Source organism: Malurus melanocephalus, unplaced genomic scaffold (genome assembly GCF_030028575.1).
Source record: "Malurus melanocephalus ecotype Western Australia unplaced genomic scaffold, MMel_1.1 scaffold_131, whole genome shotgun sequence".
NCBI lineage: Eukaryota > Metazoa > Chordata > Aves > Passeriformes > Maluridae > Malurus > Malurus melanocephalus.
The window spans coordinates 731,150-752,447 of record NW_026623363.1 but is presented as its reverse complement, the minus strand read 5'-3'; the positions used below and the strand labels follow the sequence as shown (position 1 = coordinate 752,447).

The following is a 21,298-nucleotide window of genomic DNA, read 5'->3' as shown; positions in this document are numbered from 1 at the left end:
AATAGTGTGGCGGAGATGAACGTCCGCAATCAAGAGAGCCGGTGTGATGGACCGATCGGACCCCAACCAGTGCTTTCTTTCAATCATTTACTTCAAGGGCTTTACTTTCGTTATCTCGTCATGCAAAAAAAAAAAAAAAACCAGTTAAGGCAGGATCTTTCGGAGAGATGGGATTTATCAGTTAATAGCTGAAGCTTCTGTACTTTATTTCTAAACACACTTAAAAATATTTTTCTAACGGTTAAAAATTAAACACAGATCTAACAGCTGACATTCAAAAGAATCCCAGCCAGAGAAATTTGTCTGGGAAGGGAGATAAAATCTCATCATGCGAACGCTTYCARTTTGCTTGGTTTTCTTGTCTCTCTTTTGTCATTGTGGATCACAGGTAAGATCATGTTTTATTGTGTTAGCAGTAATTCATTAAAAAGTTTGAAAAAAAAGTTTATTATTATAAGAGCAAAACCAGTTGATTAAAAAAAAAAAAGAAGAAGAAGTTTGCTATTTCTCTTTCATGTTTTCATTCTATCAGGGGTTTATGCTAACATAAAAAATATTATGTAAATATCTGGAAAATATTTTAATCATGATCCTATTTTGAACCGAATTTGCAAGCACGGCTGACCACMGGAAGGTGCTGCACTTTTCCCTGCCTTCCTCCCTTTTTTTGGGAAGCGGGATTGCAGTGTTGACCATGGCAGCATGGTGTGTCCCACTGCCTCAAGGTTTGCTCCGGATTGTCTCGGGCAGAAGGGTCCTGGAAAGCCAATCTGGGCTGAGCATTCAGCACAACCCAAGTSTTTCAGAGAAATCCTGAGATAAAAATCAGCACCTGTTGTTCSCGTTCAGGAGAAACACCTAGCACAATATGGGAGTTAGGCCAAGCCGGATCTGGCTCTTTCTTTGGATTCTACTGACCCGAGAACASCAGGAAGAATTTAATAGGATTATACAGCCGTGAAAAGGAGAGGTATTGGATTAAATTGTGCCCCAACAACATCCTCACTGACTTTACTGTGACCAGAATTTCTTCATGAGAACTTTAAACTTCTGCTCCATTGACCCCGTTGACACAGTGAAAGCTGATAAATCACATTTGAGGACTAACATTTCTCTACCATTTTTGTACAGAGTCCCTCCATATATACTTTCCATGTTTCATCACTGATCCTGCCCACAGGTCTTAGTAAGCAAAAGCACTCAGGCAGCAGTGAAGTCACCGGAGAGCTGCACAACAAATACCCCAAATTGCTATTCTTTCATTTTTTTGAAATGGTGGTTAAGTCCCCTTAGGTTTTGATCTACTTTCAGTCCCATTCCTGGGATATGCTACAAACCAATGGCTTTAAAAATGTTTGTAATCTGCTGTGCCCTTCAGCTGATGTTTGAAGAGTAAGGAGTATAATGTTTATGAAAGATCAGTAAGAGGGAATATCACATCAGGTAAATGATCCAAAAATAAAAAAAATGTTCAGAAAAACAGACAAGGTGGCCAAAGACAAGGGGATAAACGCTGCAAATGATATTTAGCAACTTTGATTATATAGCAAAAGTCTTATGAAGGARCACTGCTGAGATCAGTGAAGGAATCTGCAAAATTCCTGATGCAATCTCTGATCTTGTTTTGTTTTGTTTTTTGTGCCATGCAGAATGCATCATCTAATGCTGAAGAAAACCTCTTTCCACAGGTTAAGCCTGTCCAGCCAGCTAAGCAAGACACCTACCTCATAGGAGAATGCTTAAGCAACAAATACACCCACAAGTCCTGTAAAAAGATGTTTTGTCACCCTTGGGAACGATGTGTGGAGGGAAAATGCCTTTGTAAGATTCCCTACCAGTGCCCAAAGAATGGCACTGCCGTTTGTTCTGACAATGGAATGAACTTCCGTACTTACTGTCAGCTGAAGAGCTATGAGTGCCAGCAACCCAAAGCAAAGTTTCTGCACAAGGGAACATGCATGCCTCAAGGTATTGACACTTCCTTATCCAAAATTTATCAGTCATGGGTGGCTGAGGAGATACTTGTACTATTTACAGCACAGAAAGTCTGTTCATTTGGTTGCACTAGTAACAACATGAAACAGAAAAAGAAAAGTYACTGAAAATGGGCAATATCTCTTGATTTTCATAAAAAAACCAAAGTGATTGACAGGCCCAGGTCACTGTGCTGCTGGTTTTGTTACACAGACTGCTGCAGGTGTTTTGCCATACAGGTACCAGAAGCGGATCTGGCCCTCTCACTTCAAGTGTTCCTGGTTGGCTATCAGAAGTCTTCTAAAGAGGACTCTAAAGAGGTCATTATACTAAAATGCAACCTGTTCTTGATAGACCTCCAGGTATTCTTACATACTCATTAACGCACATTTGTCCTTAAACTGGCACATTCTGAAAAAGTGGCAGGCTCAAAGGCACAAAGTCAATCCTGAGAAAATGCAGKAATAATACCTGAAGCTTCTAATTCCCAATCCACTGTTCTTTCCACATAACCTTTGGCTGTAATTCAAAATTAGTCTTGATTTGGTTTTGTGCTGTCTTTCCATTAGATACATCTATGTGATATGATTTTGTTTGGGGATGGTTTTCATTTCTCTCTTTTTATTTTTTTTAAGAAACATTTTCAGTTTCTCTGGATCAGGGAGATTCAGGCTTGCTTCGAGTAAAACCTGTGCACCACAAGGATGACAGTTTTGTKTGCGCTAGTGGTTGGACTATGAATGAAGCAAACGTGGCTTGCAGGCACCRTGGCTTTGAATTGTAAGTTTGGGGAATTTATCTCTGGATAACTGCAAGGGATCTGAAAAAGTAGTGATGCTTACAAGAAGTGTCAGTCACAGCCAACTGTTAGGACACTRAACTCATGAACAATATATTGGGCCAAATATTCTGATACCTGTTCTTTTCTTAGCCATGGCCAAAATTCTTTAACACTGGGGAAAATCATATAAATTCTAAACAATAAAAGCAGTGGATAATCCATTGTGAAATTATATAATTTGTTTTTGTTACTATTATTTGTATCTTCACAGAGGTGCTGAATATTACCAAGCCAATTCCAGTATCACAGAATCTACCTTAAATTCATTTCACTGTCTGCAAATAAGTTGCAGGGGCCTAGAGACAAGTCTTGCTGAATGTCACATAGAGAAGAAATCAAGAGATAGAAATGAGGGACTTGTTAGCCTGCAGTGCCATGAAAATCTCAGAGGTTAGTAGTTCTTTTTAGTTTAATATCTATTTCGTGGGTTTACATTTTAAGTTTATTTTAAATAATGAGGACCTAGTTTGCTGAACTGTCAGCCACAGAAAACCTACACTGAAACCTTTTGATTATTTTAAATAACCATTCTCCAGTCTTTAAGACAAATCRAGGCAATCTGGAGTCAAGACAGTCTTGAGCTTGCAAGTTTGAAAAATCATTGTTGCTCCTAAAGTATGTTTACAGGTATTTCCCCAAAGGAAACTTATTTCACCCATTGTTCTGTGTGTTCCATCATCGCCTCCAAGGGTATCAAGGTATATTGTGTCCCACAAGTCTTATCTCTCYCTGCTTGACTGGTGAGGAGACAGTGACAATGTCCTGCTCTGTTGGAGRGAGATCAATTAGCTCATCAGTAGCACTGCAGCCAGACAAGCATGACTGTGGTGAATCTGCTGCTGTCTCCTTAGTTTCTCACTGATAAAAGGGGAACCAAAGCCTTGCTTTGAATTCTAACAGYTTTTCATTCTCTGTAGTGAGCTTTTTTTTTTGGACTGGTGAGCATCAGCCTGAGATGCTGCTGACAACACGAGCTATGAATTATCTCAGGTCTTTCTTACAAAAGTAGTTATTCACAGACTCTTGATGAGTTCTTTCTGAGGGGGAGCATCCATCAACCTAATCCCTTTAATTACTTACAGTGGGTTTGAACTGATCATTTCTGGTTTAATCCTCGACAGTCCTTTCATTAGAAGAAATTAATTTCCCTTTTGCCAGGCTACTKCAAGTTGGAGGAGGAAAATAAGTGGTCACGCTGGCTGAAACCCTGACAACCAGGCAATAAAAACAATAAAAAAGATTCCTATTTAAGTGACTATGCCCCAGCATAGCTGTTGCGGCAGGCCTAACTGCTGACAGAATCAAATATTCAGGCAGAGTGTTTCCCTGGGCAATTATGAACCTATAGTCAATTCCACACTAACTTCATTTTCATCTTGCTGCACAGCTTGTTCAGATTGGGAGTTTCAGTGTGTCAACAAGAAGTGTATTTCTCTGAAAAAAACCTGTGATGGAATCAATGACTGTGGAGACCTGAGTGATGAACTGTGCTGTAGAGGTAAAAATTTCTTTTGTCAGATGCTTCAAAATAATTTCAGCAGAAAACCACCCACAAAKAATTTCTACAGTGATGTWACAGCTAAATTCTCTTTTCCAATAAGTCATTACATCAAAGCAATCAAACCACAGTTTATGTATAGGCAAGTGCAAAAAAGCAGGCATAATATACCATTTTGAAGCAGGCAAATGATCTCTTGAGAATCTGGATTTCCTCAGAGGATGAGGAAATACAACGAGATTATTTAGGAGGCTGTTTTTCCAATGAACTATCTTTAAACCAAAGTAAGATCTCTCTCAAATTTATTACTAAAGTAAGATTATCCATGGAACATCTGTGAAGAGTTCCTGGCCCATTGCTTGTTCATGAACAGTCATTCTTTCAGTATCTGTAACTCCAGCTGTAAAAATTCTGATTAGAAATGAGGAATGGATCTAGCATGAACTAAATGTAGAAGAATACTTTCAAAATTTGGATTTCAGGTGACAAACAGTAATGTGGGTTACGAATCCCATCATTACTCCTCCATAATCTTCATTTTGTATTGTTACAATTGTAAATCAGATTAATCTGATAATTGTGGAAACAGTCACTGTTATTTTAGGAAAAAAATAATAAATAGCTGTGATTTCATATATTTAGTWGACATTTATTCAGATTCCACATGACAAAAATAGTGCTCTTTCAGCTGAATGTGCTGAAAACAATGCTTCCTGAAATCAAAATAAGTCTTTCAACTGAGGTCAGTGGTCTWTGGATCATATTGGGATATCTGGATACTTCTAGAGAATTATCCTATTTTCTGTTAAGGACGTATGTCCTTAAATAGCAGATTGACCTAAGATTTTGAATTAGCTCAAAAGGCCCTGCCATGAATTCAAACACTGCTTTGCTTTTAATAGCATTCAAAGACATCACAAAATTTTAAAAGGAAGGGGGTTTTCAGGTTTGTAATAATTTTTCATATTACCAAGTATTTTAGAAGAAAGTTACAACAGCCTGTATCTTCCTACCTGATTCCTAACCCTGCATTTAGGCACTTAGCTCATTCAACCAAAAAGTCAGCTTGGTCTCTGATTTGTGGGGATTGGACTTGGCACACGTATCATCAGCTCCTCCTTTGAGGTGATCAGTAATGCTGCTAAAATTGGAGATGTTTTGGGTGAAGTTGAGTGTGGACATGTAATGGATGAAATTATTATAGAGTGACACCAAATCTAGCAGTACAGGACTGCAGTGGTAAGAGAGGTCTACATTTTTCAAGTCTTAAAACCTCAAGATTTTTAAGTGAGGAGAGCCAAATAYTCATTTTGTTTAGATGCACAGAGCCTGCTTTTGGGATCTCTATGAACAGGCAGGTTCCCTGTAATATGGTTTGGTTTATACTTTAAAGAGCTCTCTGACTATGTGAGGTTGCTGGATCRAATGATCCTGTGATTTACATTTGTAATTCTCCTGTGTTACAGCGTGCAGACGCAACAGTTTCCACTGTCGGTCAAATATCTGTATTCCAAATAAGAATGTCTGCAACAAAGAAATTGACTGCCTCACAGGAGAGGATGAAGCCGGAGTTCTCTGTGCAGGTCTTCTTATGAAAGCTRTTCTTGTTTSTTTCCTTTCATTCAGCCCAATTTTWACTAGAGGCCACACAAAGCATTTCATTATATTATTTATTATGCAAGAATTAGTCTTCCCAATGTTATGTTATGCATAGTAGGAAGAAAAGGTTATGTAATTTTCTTTCCTTTCTTTCTGGAATGGCAAGAAGACTAAAGGAAGGAAAAAACAGATGATGTTTTGGGAAGCCTTAAGGCAGATTATGTCTTTTGTTTATGTGGCCGACTATCAAATGCCCTGGTATCCCCTAAGAAAGTGTAGAGAGGGCGAGCAGGAATACTTTGTTCACAAAATGAGGAATTCAACTAGTTTGTCAATATAATCATTGTTTTTGTGCGGTTCCGCTCTCGGTTGAAAAGCTTATGCTTTGTTTTAAAATGAGAATGTTTTCCTTTTTCTCATAAGAGACAAAGTATAAGGTCAGAAAAGTAAAAGCTATTGATAAATGTTAATTAGTACAGGTAAACTGAACACTAGCAGGAAAGAAAACAGAGGGCACCAGGCTTGAGAATGTTGCTCTCCGTGTAAAATAGTAAGGCCTTATGCATTTAAAATGTGTTCCACAATTTTAGTACACAAACATATATTCAAGTAAATGTTTGCCAATAATTTTAGTATTTTGTTATTTGACTATAGGCGCTGAAAATGATGAAGTGCTGCGAAAAGAAGGTGCTGAAAATGACAGTATGGATGAAGGTAAGTGTAACTAGCCCTCCAAAATCAACAGCATACCCTCTTATTAGTGCCTTTCTAGCTACCAGCCAACTGCTCAGATCCAGAACACTCAGATATTTGGACTTTGTGGTTTACTAACATACATTCTGGGACATACTGTTTGTCTTGGTTTTCACTGATTTCAAGAMTACCATAATAATTCATCCTGGCTGAGCACTTACATCTGCATGTTTTGGCAACTGGTAAATTCTCAGCTGAGATAAGCTCTCAGCAAATCTAGGGGAACATCCTTAAAATTATWTGCCTAAATGCATGGAGCATTGGAAAACAGAGAGAAGTAATGTGATACTAAGACATGAGGAATTTTAAAAGCAAAAACAGATGCCAAAATTTTTGATCTTTGTTTTCCTGCTGTTTCAGCTACTGGCATATTCACAGCACTCAAATTTTCAAGATAAAGATAAGCCTGTCTCCAAATAGAGAGAATGTAWACCTGAATTCTGAGATACATTTTTCCTTTTTGTTAAAGAAAGAAAAATGATAAAGACACTTCTTCCCCAACTGCACTGTGGTGSTAGAAATCACACACTAACTCGACGGAAAAGAATCGTAGGTGGAGAAATTGCAGAAAAGGTAAAAAAATAACCTTCCCAGATATGAGTTCATTCAGCATTGATTTAAATGGGCATTATTTGCCTTCTGTTAAACTTACAGAAATAACAAAATCAGCTACCACACTTACATTTTGCAGCACTAGTGGCATTTCATTGAATTGAAAATAAAGAGAAGCACAGATTATAAAGTAAAATATGGAGTTACAAAATTGAGCRTTGTAGTACAACTAGCCACTGAAAATTACTCAGAAAAAACAAAACTATAGCTAGAAATTACAATTCTGGAAAAATTGAATTAAAATGTGCATATTTGAAACAGAATACAGCAAAAATGTATTCAAACCATATCAGATCCTACATCTGTTTCTCTGACTGCAAGGGGTTTTGTGATTGAAAGCTGGAGGGAAGGAGGCATTGCACAAAGTCAGAAGATTGAATAAAATTAATGAATTTTAGTACATATATCCTTTACATCTGATGGAGCCCAATTTACAATTTCTGGATAGCAGATCTTTTTTTAAAAAATCAGACATAGTCAAGTAGATTAGGTGATACCATGATACATTTTTTCCTTTATWCACTAAAAACTGTACARTTGTAATGATTTCTCATTATTTATGTTTGTTGATTGAATAGGGTGATTTCCCTTGGCAAGTGGCAATTAAAGACACCAGCAAAGAAGTACCAACAGTGTTCTGTGGAGGGGTTTTTATTGGGGGTTGTTGGGTTCTGACTGCTGCTCACTGTGTCAGGTAAAAACAACAAACTCTGAAATTATTTTCTTACTGCAAGGCAGAAAGATTGATTTGGATATTATTGCCCTTCTAAGCTACCTGTTTGTTAATTTCTCTTTGTGTGTTGAATAGAACAGTTTAAAACACCGACTCACCCACATGAATGATGAGGAAGGTTCAGAGAAAATAGTGCTTTGGCAGTGAATAGAAAGATAAAAGGTAACAATGAGTTTGAAGAGACATGGCRCACTTCAGTCAGATAGCAGACAGGCAGGAAAGGTTCACTGAAACCACTCTGCTTGAAATTAAATACAAGGGACCTCTTCTCTCCATCWATACCTTGGGGAAGTCCATGATCTGTTCCCAAAGAACGTCCCTGGGCTCATATATTCCCCAGAACAAGCCAAGAGCTGACATGTAAGATTTACCAGTCCCATCCACGTCTGCTCACTCTGTTTGTTATCAGAGCAGCATAAACACCTGGTTTATCTTTGTCACAGCACTAAACACAGAGTCTGGCCTTTAACATCTTTTTATGTAATAGTTGCAGTACTCAGCCTGTGTCATGTCTTGAATTTGCTACACTTCAGAAAAACCTGGGCATTAAGTCTGGGAAGAAAATATATGTATCTAACATGAATTTTTATTTTATTGAAACTTTCATAAAATGCAACTGTTTACAGCTTTAAACTAGTTGAAATGTGCCTGTGTTAAGYACCAAAACCTATTTTATTTTGCTGKTTTTTTCCAGGGAAAATCGAGCCCAYCTCTACCGTGTCTGGGTTGGAATGCTGAACACAATAAGCCCTGACAAAGAGACAGATACTTTCGGACTAAAACGAGTGATAATTCATGAAAACTACAATGCATCAACTTAYGAAAATGACATTGCTCTGCTGGAGCTGAATTCTGGGCATGGAGAATGCTCTCTGGAAGAACACAGCACACCTGCCTGTATCCCCTGGTCAGAGTATATGTTCAAGACTGGTGACACATGCAARGTTTCTGGATGGGGAGTAGAGAAAGGTATTTGCTTTAGTGCTTGCTACAAGRATGTATTATTTGTATAACTCGTTTTCCAATTGGGGTGAGCTTTTATTTTGAAAAGCCTGAAGAATAGCTGTATATAAAGCAGTCAGAAGAGGCTGAGTACAGAAATGTAGGCTGTGGTTTGGCACTCAGGTTCTCTCTTCTGTACTGCTTCCTCTGCTGTTTCAGCCACTTAGTAAGATGATGTGGAGGACACCGTTGGATGAAAAGTATCCTGACAGTAAGCAATTTTTCTCCTATCCATCCARTAACTTCATTAGCTGTGGAGATCTGTTAACAACATGTAACAGATGGTGTTTGGTAGCTCACAGGGGCCCACAGCCACAACCTGTCCTCTGTCCCCTTCCCAACAGGAGCTGAGCTACAGCCAGCAGTCATGAAATTCTGCACATCCTTTCTCTGCCACATTTGAGTTTAGCCCAGAGAAGGTTGCACAGAAGCAGATAAACCAACTGTAATCAAGTCTTCAAAGATTTGGGAAGCATTTGTTTTGTGTCACAGGATTACAGCCTGGGATTGGAGCTACCACATCCTAGTTGTGAGATTTCTCCTCTCCATACTCAGTAGCATCCATCCAGCAAATGCAAAGTTGGGAATTGCTAGCAAACAGAGAACAAAACAGCATCTCTTTAGACTTGTGAATGCACAGTTCACCTGGATCTTCAGTAACTGGTTCACAAAGGTAGAGCTGAGTTGGAAAAAAGATAATAAGGATAAATCACAGCCACATCTTTTCATTTCATAGAAAACAATATACCAGTTTCCATGTGCCTGGAAACCTTGATATAGAAAACACAGGAACAACCCTGAAGAATACAAGGAAATGGAAAGGGTGAAAATATCACAAAATTAAAGTACTKTAGTTAACACTGCAATTAAACTACTCTGCTTTCAAATATATGGCCACTGTACATCACTGTAAGTCATAYGGGATAAATGTTAGTGGCAGTTTAAGGTTTCTGGTTTATAATACTGAAGATAATATTCTGTAAATAAGTAAATAACTTTCAAATTATTACATTTAATATGTACTTACAATTTTCAATTTTGATTTTTTTTTTCTTTTCTAGATTACAAGAAACAATTTATCCTCAAGTGGGGACATGTTAATTTATTTCACAATTGTTCTGAATTGTATCCAGGACGATTTTTTAAAAAGATGGCATGTGCAGGCAAGCATCAATTTTCTTACTATAATTTCTCTACCATCAAGCTCTCAGTTTAGGTCATATATGCTGGCTAAGAATCTTCTAGACTTAGGAAAGACAATAAACTGACTACCACAGTATTACTGTAGGCAAAATGCCAGCCACTGAAGCCTGTAGCATCCACCATTACACACCTATTCAAAGCACAGTTCAGATGACAGCAACCTTCTATGATTATTTGGCCAAATGTTTGCATGTAATTTGAGTTGCATTTTCTAAATACACAAACACTTTACAGCCTACTGAACCTCCTGCCTCCTACCTACTCCTCAGTATTTGATTCTGATTCAGCAACATATTTGAGCAAATGCCTGTACTAGAAAACACAGCCCTCTTGACTAGAATGTAACTATTCATCTGCTTAGGCATTGGCTACTGTCTCACTGCATCCCGGGAAAAATACAATTAACTTTTCAAACTTCAATCAGTCTGCCGGGAAGCTGGTTGTCATTCATAGTATTAAAATTAGGATTTTGAATACACAATTTTGCTTCTCAAGTGACAAAAGGTGTTGCCAAATACACGACTAAAAGAGCAGTGAGTATTCAACTTAATAGGCAGGTAGTTTCAACTGTTCATTAAATCAAACAGTAAGGCAGTATTTAAACAAACTAYTCAACAAGAAAATAAAAACCAGATATAAAAGCCAAATATTTTGTGATTAAATTAACACATCACCTGTAAGATACTGCGGTTTATTTACTGCACCAATTCTGTAAATTACCTCCTTTTTCTTCAATATATTTCAAGTGATCATACTTTAACACAAGGGGACAGTGAAGTACCACATGAGACACATTCAGAAAGGRGATATCTGGGGTTAACTTCCCCTCCCTGATGAAAATAAAAACTTTAAAATTAAGGGCTGRTATGCACAGGAGTTAGTAATACAAGCAAGTATTAATTAAACTGATTAAAGGCAACAAAATCTTGTTTCATAGGATTAGTAATCCCAACTCTGAAAAGTTTATGTAACTCWCAGTAATGCAGAGATTCAAGAGATTACATTTTTAAAACCTTGGGGACTYATGCTTAGTATGGGCTTCTTCATACTAAGACAGTCAACCAAGCAGAAAAGTGTAGCAAGGATATCAGAAATTATTAAACTTTTACTGAGTATATATGAAAAAAGCATAAATAATATTCTAGCTGTGTAGCAGCATTTCTGTTTATACCMCATCCATCTTGATTCATTTCTTTCCTGAGTATTGGATTTGCTGACCTGCAAACAAGTGGGTTTGTGAACAGTGAAACATAAAGGGCACTGGATCCTACACACTCATGCCTGGGGCTGCAAAAGGTCCTTACTGGGACCCAGACTGTGCACTGGGGGCACTTACAGACATTTGCTCTCCCTCCCATCCCAGGATTCAYGTGCTCTCCTTCTTGTACTTGCCCACCTGTTTTCATAAAGCTGTTAAAGAAAATAATTGTACAGAATTGCTGGGTAGAGAGGACACCGAAGGCAGACACGCAGGCGTACGCATATTGCGTTATCTTCACTTGCTAAGGAATCAGTCCACAAATCTTATTCCCTGTTCCATTTTTATGGGCTACTTCTTATAGTAGGGATTGTGGCTGAATTCTTCTCTGTTGCACTGGGTAAAACAAGGCTTGCATAACTGATGAGAAAGCAAATGAGAATTTGGGCCAGCCACAAGTATGAAGAGAGGCCCTACACTTGAAAAGGGAAGTAATAGACTGAAGAGGTTCATAATCACCTTTACTGGTGACCATTAAGCAAACACCCAACAGGAAGCAACATCTGAAAAAAAAACCAATCTGAAAAATCTCCTGAGCTCTGCCTTGTGTGSCAGCTTGTAGCTGAACTTATTTTTGCTTTTTATTTCCTCTTCAGGTACTTACGATGGCTCTACAGACAGCTGTAAAGGTGATTCAGGAGGCCCCCTGGTCTGTTTTGATGCTGAAAATGTGGCCTACGTGTGGGGTATCGTGAGCTGGGGTGAGAACTGTGGGGAGSCTGGTCACCCTGGCGTGTACACACAAGTTGCCAGCTATTATGACTGGATTAGCCACCAYGTGACAAGGAGTCTCATTTCACGGTACAATATCTGAAGCTCGGAAAATTAAATGCTTCCTTCATATCACCCATGCAAAAATAGCCCTTTTTCACAATCAACAGTCATGTAACTTAGCAACAATCAGTACAAATCTTTAAAGAATGCATTTTGAAAATTCTTAACACTCTACAAATACCACAATTTTGCAGAGCCTGTGGGAAGAGAATTTTACAAGCACAAGTCCACAGCAAAAGTCTCTAATAAAAGCAGATATTAAAATACCTTTTTCTTGTTATTTTGAGTTCTTTTCCACTTTTCACATTGCATTTCAGTTGCTGTTGTTTATTTAGCTAAAAGGGATAATGATACTGGAAGCAGTGGTTGGAAAAGGATTGCAATGTCCATATGTGAACTTCAGTATGTCAACTCAGAAAAGACAGCAACCAGAGCACTTTAAACAATTTATATCATCTCAAGGTCTAAGTCACTAGAAGCCCTCAGGAGGCTGCYTTGCCTGGTAGTTGATTCTTTAAGCTTATTTCAGAAGCAGAGTTCAGACCATCTGTTAATCAACAGATTGGCTATGACCATGAGATTTGTTGTAATGCAATAATTACTCAAATATTAAATCTGCTTGGTGGTAGTTKTTGCAGCTACAAACTCACACAGTATCTGGTTAATATACATCATCCGATCATCTAGCCTGGGGCAATTTTTGTAGCTGAGTTTTATTAATTTAMCAGCAGCTGGTCACAAACAACAAAGGAATTCTAAAGCTTAAACCTTCAACTTAAATAAAAAGCATTTTTACTGTCTTAAGATCTCTGTGTATATATATATGTATGTATTTCTAGTATCCAGCGAACTTCCAACACCAAGTAGAGTCTTGCTGTGTTACACACACTATCACACACTATATGTGTATATATATGTATTTGTACACACACACAGAGTTTATATAACAATATAAATATATAAAAAGTCAATATATTATACACATAGACTTAATTCTACAAAACCAAGTAGCATATCTAAAGGTAGGCTATTTGCCATCATCAAGAAAACTACTACTTTAGAMTACTTTATACCCTAAAATTCTTTTTGAAGCACAGAATTTGATTTGTGGATTGGTACCCTATACAAAAAATACAAAACTCACATAGCTCCACGACCATCTCAGCCAGTTGTATCAAAATGTTCAATAGTTTTAGAACATTCTTGACTGTACTCTAATTACAAATACTGTTAATTTGTACTTTATTCCTCTCAATTAATTAAACTCTTCATACAACACAGTTGTTGTGGTGGATTTTTTTCTATAATTCACCACAGTCAGACAACAAAAATTTTTACATTTTCACTGACTTTTCTTCTTCCAGACTTGTAAAAACCTCACATCAGAATGAATTTGTCATGTAAAGACACCATCAGTCACCACAATAAGTAAAGTAAGGATAAGTTGCTTCTCTTGACACACACACCGTCAGCAAGGTTTGCTATTTAGGAAAGCATTGAAGTATATTCCTGCACAGAACTTATTTTGCTGAATCAAGGTCTTGGTGAAGAAATCCTAAATAGGAAAAAACTGGACAGGTGTACGAAGGGCTCCCTCTTTTGTTTGACTTACTTTACTTCTGTGAGAAACTTTTCCCACAATTTCTTCAGWTAACTACACATAGTATTAAATGCTGAGGTTGCAAATAAAAAAAAACCAGAACAGCAGATGAGGTATCTTTATGCTCTGTCTGATCTCAAAGTGTCTTGGTTCTCCTTCCATTTCCTATTTTTCTTTACATTTGACTTTTGCTCTGAAGCCAAATAYTACTATTTTCCGAGGGATTCCACACAACATCAGTTGCGATTTTCATTACAAAAATTAAAATAATTTTCACATAGTTCCACGTCAGCTTATCTGTGAAGCATATAGCATTTAAACATGAAATTAATTTTAAAAAAATCCTTGAAACCAAACACGCTGTTTAGCAAGCAAGCTCATTTTGGTCTRACTTTTGTTTTCAGCAAATCAAGACTGCACCTTCACGGTTTAACAGATACACTTTCATTTTGCTTTGTTTTCCAGCCTCGCCTTGCACTTTTGATAATGTCACGAGAGCCACTCACACGTGTAAACGTGACCGGGTCATTTCCTTTCCACCGCACATCGTAAAACCGGGCACCTGCCGGGGCTTTGCTGGCCCTGCCCCAGCCAGGTACAAGCCGCAGGACCCGCTTGTGACGGGACGGGTCGGGCACGGTCCCCGCGGAGCACAGCGCACACGGAGCGCACCCGAGGGTACAGGACCCAAGGAGCGCTCCCCAGGGAGCACAGTGCACAAGGAGCGCTCCCCGTGGGGCACGGGACACGCGAGGCACACATGGGACACACAGAGCGCTCCCGGCGAGCACGGACACACGGAGCGCTCCCCACGGAGCACAGAGCACAAGGATCGCTCCCCGCGGGGCACGGGGCACACGGAACGCTCCCCGCGGGTACAGGACACAAGGAGCGCTCTCCGTGGGGCACGGGACACGTGAGGCACACACGGGGCACTCGGAGTGTTCCCCACGGAGCACAGCGCACACGCAGCGCTCCCCGCGAGCACGGAGCACCCGGGCACACGGCACACGGAGCGCTCCCCGCGCTGTCGGGGCTGCGCGGCCGCGGCGCCGGGCGGTGGCAGCGGGCGGGGGAGGCTCCTCCCCGCGGGGCGGAGCGGGTGCACGGGCGGGGCCGCGGGGACCATGGCGGCGGGTACGGTGGTGGTGGGACCGGGCCGGGCCGGGCAGCCGGCGGAGGAGAAGGCGGCGGCTTAGCGGGCGCGGCATGGCCCGGGCCCGGCTGTCGCTGCTGCTGTCCCCGCTGCTGGTGCTGCTGGTCGCGGCCTGCGCCTGGCGGCCGGCGCGGGGTCARGAGGCGCCGCAGAGCCCGGACTGGCGGACGACGCTGAAGACGATCCGCAATGGCGTGCACAAGATCGACGTGTACCTGAACGCGGCCCTCGACCTGCTGGGCGGCGAGGACGGGCTCTGCCAGTACAAGTGCGGTGACGGTGAGCGGGGCTGGCGGCGCGACCCTTGCTCCGGGCAGGCCGGCCGGGTCTATAGCGCCCGCCGAGCGCCGCTCCGGGGCAAACCTCGCTAACGAGCTCTTAGCGGCGTACAGCTCTATAAACACGTGTACAAACCTCGGCAAGCAGGTCCTTGTACGTGTATGTGTGTTTAAATGCATTTATAACTTGTTTGGAACATGCATACGCGTCAGCAGCTCTCTTAACGTGACCTTCAGATCTTTGCGTGTAAATGTGTCCAAGACGTKTGCCTTGTCCAATGTGTACAGCTGGTGTGTACAGGGAGAAACCCTGGAGTGGGAAGAATTGCTCCCTCCCAGGTTATTGACTCCTGAGCATTTCGGTTAGGGACAGAAAAGCTTAAATCTGAGCTATGGAATACGTTGTCTCAAAGTCATGCTTGAACACCAGGTTTTACTGCTGGCTACGTTTGCCAGTGGAAGGAATGCATCCTGCTATTTGGAAATCCTGCTGCGACCAGCAGAGGACAACTGTGCTTTTTCCCTGCGTTTCATCTGCGATTGACCCGAACTCTTAYTGTGGCAGCTCAAGTTGACATGACCTGATAGACGATGATGGTTATTATTATCRTCATTACTATTACTATATCAGACTATTATTATTATTAGGAGAACCCTGCTTGAGCAGGGAGTTTGCACCAGATGACTCATTGCAACCTGACCCGTTCTGTGATCACCTCGTCTGCCGTGCCCGTCCCGGGTGCCAGGTGGATGATGCTCCAGAAAGGGGGTTTCTTACCAGGCTTTTCCCTGACCCTCCAGAAGCACCCCAGAACGGGAGGCTCACGTAGCCTGTCATGGTGGAATCACATCATTCCCAGTTTACTGTGTTGGATATTTGTTAAATGAGGAAATAAATCTGGTGGTGGCACCCTGGCTGGCTCTACAAGAGTGGCCAGGACACGGTGACATTTCCTCTTTGTACTAGAAATAYGTACCTTTCAAATGTGTTTTTTTTTCTTCTTCATTATTTTTAATTGCGGACTTGTTTCTTTCCAATACCAAAACAAGCTGGAGGGTCATTTTTCAAATTAACTCTACAGTCTTCCTTAACTTGGGATTCAGAATTGCTTGGCTTGCTGCAGTAGCAAGTGTTCAGGGAGATGTGACTTTAGCAGTCTCTACTGATTTGAATTCTATTAATGTTACAGCTGTAGAAATAAAAATGATATTTCATTCCAGTGAAGATAAAAAAAAATCAGAGAACTACTATTGATTGCATATAAAGCATAGAAGTATTAATGAACTTACACTAAAATACTCTGTTAATACATGTACTCCTATATGTTGCRTACTTAAAACATCAATTATAGTAATTCTTTTTTTTTTCTTTTAAACTTGGAAAGCAAACATTGACATTTGCTCAGGTGTCTTGTCCCCCTTTTTTTTAAAAGCAATGCCTAGTACCCCTAAGTTGTAGTTTGGAAACGATCGTTGATATACAGGTGCCTGAATATATGTTTTAGTTAAAAATATAACTGATACTGTCTTAAACCGAAAATATCTGTGGTGAGTTTTAAAAGTGCTAAAATTCTGTGTAAAAACTCTATTTGAGACGTGATAAATGACCTTTTTCAGGATCAAGACCCGTTCCTCGCTCTGGATATAAACCAGCACCACCAAATGGCTGTGGATCCCCTCTATTTGGAGTTCAGGTAAGCATTTAAGTATTTCCATTTTGGGGCTTCTTTGTGTGTCTTTCATACATCAGCTTTTCCTCAGTGTAGATGATTTTTTCCACCCCCCTTTCTGACAGATTCATACACAAGGTCCCTGCTCTTATCAGCTCMCAGCACGTGCTCTGGTAACAACATATGGAAAATGTTAGTATTGTAAATGAACACAGCCTGAACAATTTCAAATATTACAAGCATAAAATGTAATGTTGATGGTTAATTTGTTGGGTTTTGAATATTTGGTTTAGTATTCTGTTTACGCCGTCTTGAAAGCACTGAATAACTGCWGCTGTAGCTCTTCAAGAGTGAAGGGTTTGCCTCTGACTCTGCTGGCCTTACTGACACTGACCCTTTTTCCTTAATTCTAGAAAGAAAATACGATTTAGCTTGTTGTCCTCCAGCTTTGGGATTTTCTCTTTTTCCCCCCACTCTGCCCATCCACCCCCCCAGAGCATAGGCTGGGGCTGGGCAAGGGCTTGGGAGGGGACACAGCTRAGGCAGCTGACCCAAACTGAACACAGGGATATTCCACACCACATAGTGGTGCTCAGCAGTAAAAACTGGAACAGTGGGAGAAGGTGGGGAGGRGATAATGGTAGAGCTGTGAATGGCTTCCTAGGTGGCTGTTGCTCAGAGACTGGCTTGGCATCCCCTCTGCTTGTGAGGTGTGGTGAATGCTTTTCACACTGCTTATTTTGGGACATCTTTTTATTATTTTCTTCATCTATTAAACTTTCTTTATTTTAACCTTCAAGTTTTCTGGCCTTTGCGCCTCYTATTCTCCCCTCCATTCCATGGAGCAGGGCAGTGTGAGGCAGCATCTCTCTGGGTGCTTGGCTGCTGCCAAACCAGCACACCTTACTAAAGGTGATAGCAAAATACAGAGACAGGTGAATGACAGCAGGATTGATCACATGAGTTTTCAATTTCTAACTATTACAGTCTATCCATAGGCTATACCTTTCTTAACTGGGATACTAATGGAAGTATGTGTGCATTTTCTTCCCAGTTTGACATTGGCATCCCTTCAATGACAAAGTGCTGCAATCACCAYGACAGATGCTATGATACTTGTGGCAATAAAAAAAATGATTGTGATGAGCAGTTTCAGACCTGCCTCTCAAAAATTTGCAGAAATGTGCAGAAAACACTTGGAATCTCAGAGAGTGTCCAGGGTAAGTGTGAAAAAGCCTTTTTTTTTTTTTTCCCAAGTTTAACTCAAACTTAATTTGGCAAAGAATCTATGTGCAGTGCAGCAAGGCCACATTTTCATAAGTTGATGAAAGAGACCTTGTTCTGACCCTCTGCTGTGCAGCCCAGATGCTTGTCCAGCAGAGCAATGACACAGCATAGAAAAATGGTCAGGATTAAAACTAACTTTGAGTTAGTTKTAACTTYAGGGGAAAAAATAATGCTGCCCRTTTGGGAGTATGARTATGGGAATACAGTTTGATCAAAAYGCTGTATAATTTTTGCATTTATTGTAATRTAGTTGTTATCTGACTGTTCTGCTGGGTGATTTCTAAACATCTATGTGTGATTGCTAGTGAACTGTAGGAAAATACAGAATCTTTTCCTGTTATGAAATAAGGTATTAAAGCAATATGCTGTCATAGTGGAAGTAGTTAATGGTGTCCCCTAGTGAATAAAGGTTAGGTTTCTTAGTAACAGGCCATATGATACTCCTGGTTGTTGGCCTGCATCTGATGAGTACATGACATAATCACTTTTTAATTTGGACAATGCCATTTTCACAGTACATACTCCCACTGAGAGCAGTAAATTTTTAGAACAACCCTATGTTTGAGCTTCTCAAATTCATTTGACTGCAAATAAATCATCATGTTAGTCATTATTCTAACACAGATAACATTCCATAGGCAATGAATTTTTTAGTTTTGTTTGACATATAAAAAAATCCTTACTCAAAATTTAAATGAATCTGTATTGGTTCAGTCTTTCATTTGGCAATCTGTTTGCTGTGCCCAGAGAAGTTTGTTTCTTTCTTAGAGTCATTCTCAGCTTGCCTGAGTTTTCTCTGTTAGTTTCATATTCCACTCAAAGAGTACTTTTAACTGAACTCTTCTTTGCTTGCAGCTTGTGAATCCACTGTTCAGCTGCTGTTTGATGCAGTTATACATTTAGGATGCAAACCATACCTGGACAGCCAGAGAGCTGCTTGTATGTGTCGTTACGAGGGCAAGACAGACCTSTGAAAGAAGACATTGAGATCTCATGGTGTACAACAAAGCCGAAGATTCAGCTGAAGTGAAGCAAGTCTTTGGTTATATGACTTCATGCTTTTTCAGACAGTAGTGTATTAAACACTGACATGAATTTACTGATTGGAAAATCACTACGATATTCTTACCCACGTAAGAAGCTTGGGAACTGAAATTGCTTTCCTTTGGTTTACATCCACCTAGGGCGGGCAGTTGTAAAACACTGGTGCCATTTTAATGTTCACAAGAGAACTCCATGGTGGGGACATCAGAGGCATCAAATAGTTATATTGAATTCTCAGGTGATTTTTAATACAGGTCAAATTTTAGGTTTACTAGCAGTTCAAGTGTCTGATGGGTTCAACAGGAAGGAGGGTGTTGTGTGTACCAGTCTGACATCTTACATAGCCTGTGCTTTCATGTTTCCCGTGCAGTTGCCTTCAGTTCTCTCTGACGTGTGTGGTCCTGCAGGTTTGTTTTTAAAACAAGGAAAACAGCCCAAGCCCGTGCACGTGTACTRCATATTTCTTCCTGATTCTGTATCAATGCCTTACTTCTGCAGCACCTTTCAGATCATATAYGTTGATCCTTTTAAGGGTTGTCCAGTAAAACAAAGAGTTTGCAGCCTAAGGATATGCTTTTGATTTGACAAAATGGTGAAATGTAGTTTCTATGTTATTTTTTAAAAATTCATCAAATGTCTATTTTTGAATAAAACATTTTGTGTTGCGTATTGGATGCGCAGAAAGGATATAGTGTTTAAATACGTTGATTTTTATTTCTTTTGTGGCACAACTTGGCTATTGTATTCACCTTTGYTTTCATTTAGTCTGTTCTGATGAAAACGAAAAGTAAGTTCCACCATTAAGATCAGTACATCAAACCAACTTTTTAATTTAAGATGCCCTTTGTGAGGCTGATGAATTTGTGAGCCTGTRCTTCTGTCATCTCTTCTCTCTCTGACTTCTCTAGCTAAAATCACCTGATGTCTGAATAACTTGGGGTTTACTCTCAGTATTCAGCTTTCATTGCTTATCTACAGGTGTCAGTCCTTAGTTAACTTCTGCATTAGGTCCTCTTTTAGAAAGATGATTTGCTTTCATGAAAAAGCARATCATCTTTCTCCTTTACATAKCCACAGGAGAGGRATGGAAATTGAAGTACTGCATCTGTGAACAGATGCATAAAATTCAGTGGACTTATGGACTGTAATATGATACGATTTTGTGTGGTTTTTCTTTACCAGTTGTGGTTTTGRTTTGTTTGTTGCTAGAGTTTACTGTACATGATAGTGAATGTAWGGGCCTTATAAACAAAAAGTTTCTGCTAAAATTCTTTGGTCATGCCTCAAGGTTTCTTTCCTTATTTATGGATATGAAATAGCACTACAAGACCAGTATTACTGTAGAATTTACAAAATTGTCCTTGATGAGCTTGTAGTTCCCCTACATTTGGTGACAGTTATTTTCTACTATAGAATTGAAACAATTCTGAATTACCCTGAAATTCTGTGGTTGTAACTCAGAAAATCTTTTTAACAYTAAAGCAGGATACAGTAATGGCATTGTTTGTGTAAAATGAAGAAARTACCACAATGAGTCAAAATCACTATAATTCAGCTATATGGCTTGCTGAGTTCAGTACAAACTTAAACTAGCCCATGAATGCATGTCCTGGGTTTGGATGGGATAGAATTAATTTTCTTCCTGGGAGCTGAWGCAGTGCTGTGCTCTGGATGTAGTGTGAGAATAWKKTKRWWAMMMMMYKRWKRWTYMRKTRKTKSYKRRSMRKKSYTWMCYTWAAWYCMRGRRKTYYYYKKTTYCCWYACTCTGCCAGTGAGGAGGTGCACAAGAAGCTGGAAGGGAGCRTGGCCAGGACAATKAACCCAAAGTGCCCAGAGGGATTCTCCACTCCTTAGAGCATCATGCCCAGTATATAAAGAGTGGGCAGTTTATATCCTGATCAGCGAGGAAGCACCAGCCAGTGCTTGGGGACTGGATAGGCATTGGCCAGGGGGCAGTGAGCACCTGTATTGTGTGTCCCTTGTCTGTCTTGGGATTTATTCATATCTCTCTTTATA

At 40.0% G+C, this 21,298-nt stretch overlaps 2 protein-coding genes across 4 annotated transcripts; both read left to right on the top strand.

Annotated features, from left to right (window-relative positions):
- Nucleotides 1-146: 146 nt before the first annotated feature.
- On the top strand, nucleotides 147-12,331 carry CFI (complement factor I). 3 transcript variants are annotated; one of them, XM_057370721.1, is made up of 12 exons: nucleotides 148-388; nucleotides 1,650-1,968; nucleotides 2,610-2,754; nucleotides 3,027-3,205; nucleotides 4,203-4,313; nucleotides 5,780-5,896; nucleotides 6,567-6,626; nucleotides 7,135-7,238; nucleotides 7,856-7,971; nucleotides 8,705-8,979; nucleotides 10,074-10,175; nucleotides 12,070-12,331. In XM_057370721.1, exons 1-12 carry the CDS (start codon nucleotides 329-331, stop codon nucleotides 12,285-12,287), a joined length of 1,806 nt encoding a protein of 601 aa, XP_057226704.1. In that variant the 5' UTR covers nucleotides 148-328; the 3' UTR covers nucleotides 12,288-12,331. The 3 variants fall into 3 exon arrangements, with proteins under 3 accessions (XP_057226706.1, XP_057226705.1, XP_057226704.1); XM_057370723.1 differs by lacking the exon at nucleotides 5,780-5,896 and having other exon boundaries at nucleotides 147-388; XM_057370722.1 differs by lacking the exon at nucleotides 10,074-10,175 and having other exon boundaries at nucleotides 147-388.
- Nucleotides 12,332-14,963: 2,632 nt separating this feature from the next.
- PLA2G12A (phospholipase A2 group XIIA) lies at nucleotides 14,964-19,956 on the top strand. The gene is made up of 4 exons (XM_057370720.1): nucleotides 14,964-15,282; nucleotides 16,899-16,975; nucleotides 18,006-18,171; nucleotides 19,094-19,956. The coding sequence occupies exons 1-4, from the start codon at nucleotides 15,057-15,059 to the stop codon at nucleotides 19,210-19,212; spliced, it is 588 nt and encodes a 195-aa protein (XP_057226703.1). The 5' UTR covers nucleotides 14,964-15,056; the 3' UTR covers nucleotides 19,213-19,956.
- Nucleotides 19,957-21,298: the final 1,342 nt, after the last annotated feature.